This window comes from Monodon monoceros, unplaced genomic scaffold (assembly GCF_005190385.1).
Source record: "Monodon monoceros isolate NGI ecotype Baffin Bay Population unplaced genomic scaffold, NGI_Narwhal_1 Super_Scaffold_11, whole genome shotgun sequence".
Lineage (NCBI taxonomy): Eukaryota > Metazoa > Chordata > Mammalia > Artiodactyla > Monodontidae > Monodon > Monodon monoceros.
Window position 1 is genome coordinate 4,830,880 of NW_021703767.1, and position 13,739 is coordinate 4,844,618.

The window sequence follows — 13,739 nt, forward strand, 5'->3', positions numbered from 1 at the left end:
CAGAGGTCTTCCCCACACCAGGAGATGGTGTGGATCCAGGTAGCTTTATGCAAACTGTTCATGGCAGGCATGGTTCTGGGTGCTTTAGCCACATTAACTGATTGAATCATCAAAATTGACTTACTTGGTAGATATTTTTATCAAAATTCCCATTATATGTGTGGCAAGAGAACTTGCTCACTGTAAAGAGGTAGGGCCTGGATTTGAACCCAGGCAGTTGGGCTTGCAGGGTGGGCACTGGATGACATCTAGTTTGTGGAAATCCCCTCTGGGCACTTTCTGGGCTACTCCTACTGTTGGGAATGTCTGGGCAGGCTCCCTTAATCAGCATGCTTCCCTAAGTGATAGGAAGCAGAATGATTCTTTCCAAAACTGCTTTGCAACTGTCATAAAAATTACTTAGGAAGAGTTGTTTTAATTGTCACCTAGTTTCGAGGATTCCCAGGAGAGGTTGCCTTTCTTGATTTTTTAATTCTTTTCCTTGATAGTCTGACATTTTTTCCTTGGTCCTCAGAGGACATGGAGGGAAGTTTCCCATCATCATAACTTCTGTTTAAGAAACTACTTCCCATGTCCAGATGTGTTTAGAGAGTAGATTAACTGCTTTTAGATATACTCATGCTTTTTAGTTCTTAGTGTAGTTTATTGTTAACAGAATGAAAGTCTTTAAGACATGAAATGTAGGTTGCTTAAAAATTTTTTTCCAATAAATATATTTGATGCAATTGATACGTGTAAGATACAGTGTGTATATTCAGGTGGGATCCTCTCGGAATGAGCCTGTGTGTGTTACCGGGGTCCTCTTCTCGCCTTCCAGTTTTACGGGAGCCCTATACAGTCCGTGTGGAGGACCAGAAAACCATGAGAGGCAATGTTGCGGTCTTCAAGTGCATTATCCCCTCCTCGGTGGAGGCGTACATCACTGTCGTCTCATGGGAGAAAGATACCGTCTCACTCATCTCAGGTAGGACAGTGGGCTTCCCGGGCGCAGGGCGCGGGGCTCGCAGCTTGTTCTGCATATCGAATTGGGTCTCCGTCTATATGCGCGTCATAATTAAGAATTAGTATGCGGAAAGTTGACGCTGCTGCGTGATTAAATGTGATGACAGTGTTTTCTGTTGGTTTATGTGGCTCGACTCAGATATTCTCCAGTGAATTGACCGATGGATAGAAATTAGTTCCTTGCGCTATGAATATAATCATTATTTTACTTTAAAAAGGAAACTTTGTTTTTATTTCTGCTCCTGGGAAGAGGAAAGTAGGATTACTGTGTCTGTGAGCGACCTCAGTGCTGATATCGTGATATTCTCTATAATCTGGAAAATGGAAACCCTGATTTCATGCTGTTCTCACCTTTTCAAATATCTTCAGAGTTATGTGGCCTCTTTCTTGAAGATTCTATTTGGAATATGTAGTCAGCACTGAAATATATATATGTCTATTTATATCTGTATATATATGTAAATAAATAATTTCCTGGTTTATTTTTGGTATCTAGAAATGGTACCACTGAAGTCTAGCTTCTAAGAAGTTGTGGCTCTACTTTTCTCACGGTTTTTAAGCTGAGTTCTTGGTCCTTTTGCTACTTATCTGGAAAGGCCATGCAGACACTAGGCTCACTTTTTCTGTTTTGCACATCTTTGGGTAATGCCTGTTGGATACTTTTGGAAAGCAGTCATGATGAGCATTGAATGGGGTCTAATGGTATAAATGATTGCTTTTCTTTACATGTCCCCTGTGCACATGTGTGCGAGTGCATGCACACACACACACACGCACACACACAATTTATTGTAACTCTTGAATACCACCAACTTTGTGTCAGCTTGCAGAGGTAAGAAATTGGAACTGAACTCCCATGGTGAAAGAGCATTTTTATATGGCTTATTGATTTGCTGGACAGTATAGGTTACTATTACAACAAGGACCGTTAAAAAAAATCACTGAACCATCACACAAATCAAAAATTAAATTGCACATTACAGGAACTAGGATGTAATAGATGTTTTCGGCTTTCCGTAATACCATCTTTACAGTGAATTTGAAGTCCCTCACACTTTACTGAACAATAAATTCCTTGCTGTTATGTTAATTAATCATAGTAATTTGTTAACTTAGAATGTTGAAAAAATACTAAGCTTAAGACCTGAAATGTGATTGCAGTAATCAGAATAGAGACTCACCTGTACAGTTTTATTTGCACATTTCGATTGTTTAATGGTCTTACTTGCTTTGCTTCAGAGGTCATTTTAGTTTCTTGATAGCAGATGGAGAGATGTGATGACAGTCAGTCTGGCTGAGCCCAGAATCAGAGTCAGGAGCTCTCAAAAGTACACAGCAGGGGGCTTGTGGGTTCAGGGAAGGGGAGAAATTGGGGTGATATTTGCAGTCTCCCACACTCAGGGGCCATCAAATACGCAACCTCAGTGTCTGCCCTAGAAGGGGAAGAGAGCAGGGGAGAATGACAAACTGCCTCTAAGTGCTTCTCCTTGGAGGTGACAGATGTCATTCCTGTTCATATTTAATTGGCGAAGCAAGTCACATGGCCGTGTCTGACTCCAATGGGGCATGTGCCTGGAAGGAGAGAACTGGAAACATGGATGAGAAATAGAAGTATCGACCGTGAGGTTATAGATCTACATCTGTATCTGTATCTATCTAATCTATATATCTGTATCTCTATCTATTCTTACGTTTCCCAGACATCTTTAATTAATGGTATGCTTTTATTCAGTTTTCACCTCTTTGTAATCTATGTGAATAGACTTTTTTCTCCTTCTCCCAGGAACCTAATTAAAATAAGACGAGAGTTGTGTATCTGGTCAGTGGAGGGGTGCTGCCACGTATACAGTTGATACCTTGCCGATAAGAACTGCTGACCCCGTGTCCTCTCCTCAGTCATGCGTTGGAGCTTTATCCTTTGGCAAAATTTTTAAAACGACACAGCATGGACTGTGGGCTTTTCTTTTTTCACAAAAGTATCAGAAAACCAATATTGTACAGGCTTTTACCTCATTAAGGGATACATCCATAGTAAGGTTTTGTTGTTTATAAGTAAGCTATTTAAACAAACACAAGTTATCCCCAAGATGCTGCACGTGGCAGAGAGAGAGAGAGAGGTTGAGACACATACAGAAAGAGATATTTTTATACTCAGGCATTTCAACCTGAGGACGGGGCCCCAAAGCAGTGTTATGATCTGTAAGTAGAAAGTCTGGAATCACACCTTGTAATGGAACTTACTGTCGCTTACTGTCAGACCCTGTTCCCAGTGCCTGAGCCCCATCCTCTGAGGCTGCAAAAATGCCCAGGGAAGGAGGTGATGAAGCCACTGGAAATGACAAAATGGTTAAAAAGAGTAGGAATCTTAATAAAAAACAGTTTCGGGTGGTTTAGATGGAGAAGGGTTACATTTCTCCTTAGGGCCCAGAGTGTGGCAGGGCACAGGTAGCCACACGTAGGGGGCAGGGAGGCTCTGCGGAGGAGGCTGGGACCTCCTTCCAGCATGTCCCAAGGGCTGAGTGGTGGCGGGGGCAGTACTGGGGCGTCTAGACTGGAAGGGATGACCCTGCCCAGCACAGAGGTCCCAGGGACGGAGAGGCATTTCCTGAGTTGGCTCTGAGTCCAGCAGAGACATCCTGGATGCTATATGTAAAAGGTGAATTCATCTCAGTTTGTAAATAAACTGAGGGCTCCTGAAACTCCTTGTTGAGCTTGGCTAGATGGTCAGTGGCTGTCAGCCTGCCTCTCTCCCCTGGGTCTGCCGTAAGCCTGGCCGGGAAGCTTGTCCCAGCAAAGCACATCTACTCTGCCCAGACCATCTCCTGAATTTCTGATTCTCTAGGTGAAGAAAAGCAAGGACCTAGATCAGCTATGAAACAGGCCTGTGTGAGGACCCTTGTGCTGTGAGGTTGGGGGAGGACCAGAGGGGTGCTGGTGGGGCTGCCTTGAGAAAGCTCAGAGCTAGGGGCAGTCAAGAGGGGGTTCGGCGGCCTGTGCAGGCGAGGCCTGTCCACCAAGGTGACGTTCCGATGCCACCGCTCAGCCCCATGGGGCCAGAGCTTGGGGGACCAGAGCAGCAAAGGCCTGCTTTTAGCAAATGAGCCTTGGGGCTTGAGGCCAGGGCTCTTGGGCAGTCGGCTAAGGTAAATGGTTATCTGTTGTCTAGGCTTTCCTTTTCAAAGGAAAAGAAATTTAAGATGTGTGTATACCTATAAAAAGAAACACAAAGGCTTCTATTGGCACAGCATACTAATTTTGCCCGTTATCTTGGTTGAGAGAATCGGGGACTGCATTACATTCTCACAGGGGTGAGCGCACCAGCCACGGTCTGTCTGGGTTTCCATGGGAGCAGCGTGGTGTCACAGGCCATTCTGACCGTGGCATCACTGGCTTAATGCATGTTGAGTCATGCCCTGATTTCTTCCCAGGGAGGTTTTGCGTTGGCCTGGATGTAGGCTCAGGAATCAAGTTGTGCCTCTTTGTCATGTGACATCATTAGATCACTGATGTTAAGAACTGTAAATGAGTTCATTAATTTTGATCAGTCTTCAGAAGGACTACTTCAGTGGTCTTGGTATAGCCTGAATGTTTGTGTTCAAAATTCATGTTGAAGTCCTAACCCCCAGTGGGATGGTATTTGGAGGTGGGGCCTTTGGGAGGTGATTAAGGTTAGATGAGGTCATGAGGGTGTGGCCCCCATGATGGGATTTGTGTCCTTGTAAGCAGAGAACGGAGCTCTCTCTCCAGCATGTGAGGATAGAGTGAGAAGGTGGCTGTCTGCATCCCAGGAATCCGAAAGAAGGCTCTCACGACACCCCAACCATGCTGGCACCCTGGTCTCTGACTTCAGCCTCCAGAGCTGTCAGAAGTAAATGTCTGTTGTTTAAGCCTCCCGCCCTGCCCCGCCATCTGTGGTATTTTGTTTTAGCAGCAGAGCTAAGATAGGCCTGAGGGAAGGAATCTCATAATTGGCCCCGGGGCAAGGAAAGGCTCATTGCATTTGATGTTGCTGTGCCCTCTGTTTTGCTGTCTGCCTGGGCCCCAGGACACCCCGTGGTTGACCTTCATTCTCAGACTCCAGCAGTGGGTGATAAGAGACTTGTAAATGTGTGGAGACAAAGTATCTCAGGCACAGGCACACACCCGTGCATGTAAAGTCCTCTATTAATATGGTGGCCCCTGGCTTACTGCCTTCCTGAAATAAGCCAGGAAAAACAAGCATGATGAGGCCTGAATGCATTTCTAAAGCACACTTATCACTTCTCTTCCTCTAAGTAAAAATGAGATCCTTTGAATATCAGATGTTAATGTAACCCAGTAAAAATGTAGTAGTTTGTGGGGTCTTCCCTGGTAGTGCAGTGGTTAAGAATCCACCTGCCAATGCAGGGGCCATGGGTTCGAGCCCTGGTCCGGGAGGATCCCACATGCCATGGAGCAACTAAGCCCGTGCACCACAACTACTGAGCCCGTGTGCCACAACTACTGAAGCCCGCGTGCCTAGAGCCTGTGCTCCGCAACAAGAGAAGCCACCGCAATGAGAAGCCCGCGCACCGCGATGAAAAAGTAGACCCCGCTCGCCGCAACTAGAGAAAGCCCGCACGCAGGAACGAAGACCCAACACAGCCAAAAATAAATGAATAAATAAATAAATAAATTTTAAAAATGTAGTAGTTTGAGTAGGGATGCACTGTGGGAGGTTCTGCTGATGTGGGGATGGATATGTAGGACACCATCCTGGAAAAGAACAATATCAACAGCTTTACAGCCGGGTTTCACTGAATGGCCTTTTGTGAATTTCTTCCCGATTAAGGAGGCCAGCAATCAGAGAGCCCAGCGTTCTGTGTCTGTTTTCCTCGGATAAAATTCTGACAGTCTCCCTGGGGGTTTAGCTACATTAACATCAAAGGCACAGCCCAAGGGTAACCGGATTTGGAAAATGGGAAGCGCAAACATTCCCAGAGGATCTACCTCCCTCTCTTGCACTGGCCCAAATTTCGGTTTCAGTGTCTCCCATCTGAACGCCTCTATTAGTGATGTGACTCAAGGAGAATTTTATCTCTTAGGATCAATGAGTTTAAGTCCAAGGATGATCATCTTCTTCCTGTATTTCAAGTAAAAGTGAACAGTTTTCTGCCCACGTTAAATATCAAAGGACCTCAGCCTAGCACTTCACATGAAACGTTTGTTGTGGGTTTTGGATGCTGTATTTGGGTCTGGTCATCATAGATAAGGCAGGGCCTATGCTTTAGGAAGCATCTCCCTCTCCAGGCCCCCGTGGAGATGGCTTCTGCTTTTAGGGAGCTCAGGGGAGAGATTACTGTGCTATGTGGGGTGTGAGTGCTGTAAGAGCCATATCGGCAGACGTTACAAGAACACACACCTTCTCATGATTTTTCCTGGGGAGATCACTTCATAAAAGAAGTGATCTTTTAAGAAAGTCTTTGCATTTTGGGATGGGAAAAATAATTACATCGTATATATGAGGCAAGGTTTTCCTTAAGCACGTTTCAGCAGACTTAAACTGAAAGCAGATTTGATGTGTTTTGTGCTCTTTGGGAAGGAGAGAGGAGCACGACTATAGCGGGCGGGGGCGGGGTGATGCTGCGGTGGGCGGTGCAGTATTTGCCTGCCGTGTTCTGTTTGTGTAACGCAGAGCTCTGCGAGCCCATGGTCCCTCTTTCCAAGGCACTTGCGTTTTAATTTTACTCCTAGTCACTAGGCATTTTCAAGGCAATCTCCTACATAGCTGCTCAGGTTGCCATGGCGATGAGACCCGATTCTGCCCTCAAGGTGCTTATGAGCAAAAGGAATGAGATCGACATCAAAATGATGTAAGGGGCAGACCTGTAATCACCTGAAAGCTTCATTTTTGATTTTTAAGGTACCGGAGAGTTGCAGAATTAAAAGAAGCATTTCTTTAACATTCACTAAAAATAAATTTATAGGACCAATTGAAAACTGTAAGAGAAATATCTCTCTATCTATCTATCTATCTACTTATCTATCCATCCATCAGTCCATCTACATATCATCTATCTGTGCTGATTTTCAGCAAATAGGATCCTCATTTCAAATACAAGAAATTATTCTTCACACAGGAGGTATACAGCAGACTGGAATTCAAAGGGTGGAGAGATGTAATATTTTCACTGTGTTTATTTTGGGGAGTGGAATAATATATTCCATGTGGAAGTTTACTGGAAGGGAGAGTCCTGTTCTCTTTCTTTTTAAAAACCATTAATTGATGATAATTTTGCCATTTAAGTCCTTTGCTCACTAAATTAGTTTTTACATGTTATTCTACTGCCACCTGGAAGTAATTAGAAACAGGGTTGTTTACAGATCTGGAGAAAGCTCACATGACAGTGAGATTAGAGGTTATATTGATGAGGGGCTCAAGCCCGTCTTTCCAAAAATGACCAGCTAATGAGACCCCGGAAGACCCAGAGCAAACAGAGAGCCTACTACTAGCTTTCACAAAGAAGGCAAATCCCCACTCCCAAAATTAGAAGCTATACATTGTAGATTATAGCCTGAAACAAACAAAAAAAATGTTTCTGACTTTTGAACTCCTGAGGGAGGGAGAGAGACCCATAGTAGTAGGCATGTTAACATAATATTTATACAAGAAAAGGAAACGAGAGAGAAGGGTAGCAAATTTAGCCTGGAGCATCTCTGGAGTGCTGGTGTGTGTGTGTGTGTGTGTGTGCGTGCGTGTGTGTGTGTGTAAAACACTCTATCTGCTATGAAGGTGTTGGTCGTTAGGTCAGCCTAAAATGCCCTTTGATTTCCTACTCCGAGTGTTACCAGGAGAATGTGGCTTCTAATTGCAGCTCTGACACAGATTAGCTGGGTAGTGCAGGGGAAGTGACTCTTTCTTTTGCCGCAGCCTCCTCATGGGATGAACGTTAGTTTCATTGGTTCCCCTCACAATAAAATAACAGGATATTAAAATTACAAACTGAATATTCCACTTCTCAAGCCAACTACTGTCCAAGTTATTTTTTTTTTCTTCTTAGATTTAATCTCATAAAATTTTAATGTTAGGCATGTGTCAGAGGTTCGGTCATTCATTGGCAAGACTCCCAGGGTTCTGCATATAATCATACCGTATGCGCTGCTGGGATTTATCACAGTGTGAAAGGGTACAGAGCACAATCAGGAAAGGGGAAGGTACATGGGGAGAGGTCTGGAGGAAACCAGGTGCAAGCTTCCAAGAGTTCTTTCCCCACAGAGGATGTGCTTATTATCCCAGCAAAGAGCAGTGACAACAGATGGATACAGAATGCCATCCACCAGGGAGCTCATTAAAGACTTGGTGCCCAAAGTTTTTACTGGAGGGCTGGTCACATAGGCATGTGCATGGCATGTCCCCAAATTCCAGACTCCTAGAAGGAAAGTAGGTCTTCCACGTAAACAGTATTGTTTATACATTTTAATCACAGCGAGCCACTCTTATCCATTGTGGGGGGCAGGAACCCTCCCAGAATTCCAGTTCCCAGACACCAGCCAAGGGTCAACTCACAACAGGCCTTTCTAGGGGTAGCAATCTCAGACCAGCTGTGTTAACTCTTGTCTGTACAACGCAACTTCAATGATGGTGCCTCGTTATTATTATTATTATTTTGGCCACGCTGGTGGGGCCTGTGGGATCTTAGTTCCCCGACCAGGGATTGAACCCATGCCCTTGGTAGTAAAAGCAGAGAGTCTTAACTACTGGACTGCCAGGGAATTCTTGATGGTGCCTCATTATTTTCACTCATTTTTTCCCTCATTCAACCATCACTTTTTGCATATCCCCAGCACCAAATGTTGGAAAAATCAAATGAATAAGACAATCTATACTTGGAGGACTTTATCACGTAATATCCATATATTCACAGCCTTTACATAGATCTCACCCCAGATTCTCTAATATCCCCAAACACACTGACCCAGATTCTTTCCTAGCTCCACCTGAATGTCAATACAGTTTTACTTTATGTTCAGCTGTTAGGGATCTCCTACCTGTTCTCCTCTCTACCTGCAATGTTTCGTTCTTTCTAGACATGAGAAGTAGATGGTAAGCCAAGTCAATGAGATGTTATTTGGACCCCAGTGCATTTTCTGGTCTCTTGCCCCTCTGTGAGATTTCATCTCAGGGAAGTTGAAGACAATAACAGGATCATTAACAAAATATTATCAGGCAGTGATGACAATGAATAATACTGTTGACATTAGCATTATCAAGCTCAAATCAGATGTCATGAATTGAAATTTGCTTGGGCAACGTGCCATAGTATACGAAAGCAGGGTTCAAGATTTCGAAACATAGTTTTTGACTCAGAATAAGAGGTTAGTGTGAAATCAAGGCCAAGACCTGAGATGAACATGAATTATGCGGGGCTCTTGGTGTTGCTTCCCATGCATTAGGCAAGTCCAAGTGGAAGAAAGTCCCTTACTATGTGTGTCTGTGGCAGGAGCTCCAGAGAACCACCAAGCAGAGGCACCACAGTTGTCTGCCCTTTGTGGCTTTATCTCCAGGCAGATGGGGCAGGATAGTAAGCTTCTAGCATCCTAGACTTCTTCCCTCCTCAGCATCCCCATCGCCCCTGGAATCCCCAGTCCAGGTAGTTGCCACCATGTTCTTTTCCCTCCTCCAGCCTGCTGAGCTGGCTGGAGACCGGGTACCCTGACCATTCACAACAATTAATTTTAACTGCCCTTCACGGTCTCTCCAGATCTTTGGGTATTTCTGCTGATCTGCTTTGTGTTGTTGAAAGTGGCTTTCCCAAGCTTTTCCTGGGAGTTCTTAAGGCCCTCATTCCCAGCCCACTGTGGGTCTACTCTCTAATGTGCAAAAGATAATATCTTTTTACTTCATTGAGCCTGAAACCACCTCTCTCTGATGACCCCTCCTACCTCAGACATTGTATTTGTCCTGTTTTCTCTCACAGGAAGAGATGGCCCTCTTTCCTTCCAGTCTACTCCCAACCAGCACTGTGGCCATGATTCCCCCTTGCCTTTTCTAGGACCCGGTTCCGTCATTTCTCTCCTCTATTGCCACCATCGCCTCCTCAGTGATTACTGTATTTCTTATGACACACGTGCTCAGCTCCCCCAGTTTTAAAGAAAACTTTCCCCTTGCCAGCTTTCATTCATTCTGTTTTCCCCTGGAAAACTTATTAAAAGAATAGTCTATACTCATTGCTACTCCTAGTCTGTACTGATTTGGGCTATGCCTCTTACATTTTACTGCAACTCACCTTGTCAAGGTCACTCGTGGCATCCTAGTGTCAGATCCCAAGGTCATCTCTTGGTGCAAGTTCTCTCTGACTTCCTTCTCCCTTGGGTGCCCTGTTACACTGCCTGGGTGACTTTCTCCTGTCTATATCTTCATGATCTCTTTCCTTGAGTTCACATCTTTTTTTCCGTGCTCATAAATGTGAGTAGCCCCCAGAACTCAGTCCTCCCCACCTCTCCCTCTCAGTCTCCAATTCCTCTGTTGTTCATTTCCTCCCTTTCTCAGGCTTCATCCACGACTTCTGCATTGATGACCCTGACACTGGCCCTGTCTCCTCTCCTGGGATTGATTGATCCCCACTGCCTGCTCCCTTCCTGCCATTTCCAGCTGAGGATAACTAACGCAGAGCTAAGCATTTCTCACAACCACGAATGGATTTGCCTTGGCATTACTCTTTTTTTTTTTTTTTTCCCCCAGGTAGTAACTATTAGTTTCCAAAGAATCACAACCTAGGTGGCTTGAAAAACAGAAATTTATTCTATCACAGGTCTGGAAGTCAGAGGTCCAAGATCAAGGTCTCAGGAAGGCTGTGTTCTCTCCGGAGGCTCTGAGGGAAAAATTGTTCCATGTGTCTCTCCTAGTCTCTGGTGCTTGCAATAATCCTTGGTGTTCCTGAGCTTGTGGACACACCACTCCAATCTCACTCTCTGTTGTCACGTGGCTGTCTTCCTCTGTGTGTGACTCTGTGTCTCTTTTCTTATGAGGACACCAATCATGTTGGATTAAGGACCCACCCTACTCCAGTATGATCTCATCTTGACTAATTACATCTGCAATGACCCTATTTTCAAATAAGGTCGCATTCTGAGGTTCCAGGAAGGACATGAATTTTGGGAGAACACTGTTCAACCCGCTACATTAACAAATCCTTTCAGTTCCTTTTTGACCCTCTCTCATAGTTTACATCTTTCTATTTCCTGCTTGACACATAATAGACAATGCATATTGGAGGAGATCTTTAAAATTTGTTTTTAAAGGAAGGAAACAAAAATCAGAAAGCCTCAGCGGTGTGGCAAGAGGTACCAATACCCGGCTGTTCGTGTGCTGTCCGCCACTCCACCCCAGCTATGTCAGAACGCCAGCTGGCAGCCTCCTCCGCAGCTGTCTCTCCTCCAGCTGCATGTAGCTCACACTGGGTCACACTGGGTTGGGAGCCAGGATGGGACAGAATCAAGATGGTCCAGGGCCAGGACACCGGGGCTGTAGGCTAACGGCCTGACTTGTATTTTCAGATCATGCTATGGACTGAATTGTGCTCCCACCCCCCTAATGCATAAGGTCTAACCCCCAATGTGGATGTATCTGGAGATGGGGTCTGTAGATGGTAATTAAGGTTAGGTGGGATCATAAAGGTTGGGCCCTAATCCAATAGGACTGTGGCCTTATAAGAGGAAGACATGTGAGTCCACAGCAAGAAGGGAAGACATCTCACCAGACCTCAACCATGCTGGGACCCTAATCTCAGACTTCCAGTCTCCAGAACTGTGAGAAATACATATTTGCTATTTAAGCCCGAGTCTGTGGTGCTCTGTTGCAGCAGCCCAAGCTGGCTAACACAGATAATATGCATGTAAACTCATTTTCTGAATCTAATTCTGCAATTCCTGAACTGCACGTGTTACACTGCTTCCCTACTCAACTTTTTGGGTTATGTATCAATAATACCACATGTTACGAAGCAATGTGATGACACAGTGATCGCTCACGTTTTTGTTAAATGGTGCTGTTTTCAGGTGCAGTGGATTATTTGGCGTCTCAGAGTCCTGTGTTTCCCTTCTCTGTGGAAAGTGGGTCAGTTATTAATGGAAAAATGGAGACTACAGTGCCCCACCCTATCCATGGGGGATACAATCCAAGCCCTCCAGTGGATGTCTGAAACTATGGAGAGTCCCAAATCCTATATATACTGCGTTTTGCCCTATATATACATACATAGCTATGATAAAGTTTAATTGATAAATTAGGCACAGTAAGAGAATATCTTCGTTGCCGGCATCACTATTCTTGGGCACTGGGGCCATTATTAAGTAAAGTAGGTGTTACTAGAACCAAGAGGGTTACTAAGTGACTGACGGGTAGGTAGCTTATTTGGTGTGGATACGCTAGACAAAGTGGTGATGCATATATCCCGTGTGGGATGGAGTGGGATGGGGCAAAATTTCGTCATGCTCCTGAGAACAGGCGCACGATTTAAAAGTTATAAATTATTTATTTCTGGAATTTTCCGCTTAATATTTTTGGACCTCAGGTGACAGTGGGTAACTGAAACCTCAGAAAGCAAAACCATGGATAAGGGGGAACGACTATACATTTCCCAAATGACGAGTGGTCTGAAAACTTACATGCAATTAAATTTTCCCCCCAAAATACCCCAAATTCCAAAGTCAGTTCCAAGGTAACTCTAGTTTTATTAGATGAACAATCACTTAGTACTGAAACATCTACAACTAAGCCATATTTGGACAATTGCATTCACTGTGCTGTGTCCATGTGTAGAGAAGTAGTGAGAATATTTATAGACTATTTCAGGCTCTTTAGTTTTTGGAATATCGTGATGATGCCCAGTATTTACTGCTCAGAAGTGGGCTCTATAAAGATTAAAAATCCCCAGCACACGTTGCTTTGCAGGAGGGCGTAGCTGAGATGTTCTTTTCAGAGATGCTGATAAGCAGACAGAGTAAATAAGGAGATATAGGCTTCTTAACATCTCCCAATTGGGTCACATGCTCTTCCAGGGAAGGTTTCAGGCTTCTGCCCGCCTTCCATTTTGCCAAATCTGCACGAGGGCTTGAGTTTGAACTCAGAGACACCAGGCTTTGGATCTCAATTTCACAGCTGTGGGAGCTTCAACAATTAATTGCCTCTCTGTGGAATTGGACACAGCATTTTTATAAAGATTAGAAATGCCAGGCAAAGTGTTCCTTTATAGCCAATTCCTGCTCTCTGGCTGTGCACTCGGCTATCTCATCAGAAGGTACAAGGTTGGAGTCTGAAGCCACTGTCCACATCCACGTTCCAGGCCCACCACGGACCACGCTGTGACCTTGCACTAATCACATAGTCTTTCTTTGCCTGTTTCCTCAGTCATAAAATGGTAACAATAGAATGTTGACACATTCCAATGAATGAATACATGTAAAGTGCTTAGGACAGTGTTTGACATAAATTTTGGCATTATTACTCTTGTAATTCTTATCTCCTATCTATCTAAAGTGTTCCTCCAGAAACTGGGTAGTCAGGACTCCATAGTCCAAAACAAACAAGAAGTTGCTGTGTGGAGCTTGTTAGGGGTACGAACAGAAGTAATTCTATTTGAGAAGAGTTGTTAAAATATGAGGTGTCCTGAAGAAGTCGTGGGTAAACGGTCCGAAATCTTGCAAACTCAATGTAAGAGCATAAGAATGCTATGGAACTAATAGTTGTGTTGGATTTTATCAAAATAAACAGCTTTTTG

The 13,739-nt window shown here is 44.4% G+C and overlaps 1 protein-coding gene across 1 annotated transcript in view; it reads left to right on the forward strand.

The window, feature by feature from the left end:
* DSCAM (DS cell adhesion molecule) overlaps positions 1-13,739 on the forward strand; it is a 744,700-nt gene that overhangs the window by 135,796 nt on the left and 595,165 nt on the right. Inside the window, exon 5 of the mRNA XM_029214644.1 lies at positions 818-964. Coding sequence (XP_029070477.1) covers positions 818-964 — 147 coding nt within the window. The remainder of the gene's footprint in view (positions 1-817; positions 965-13,739) is intronic.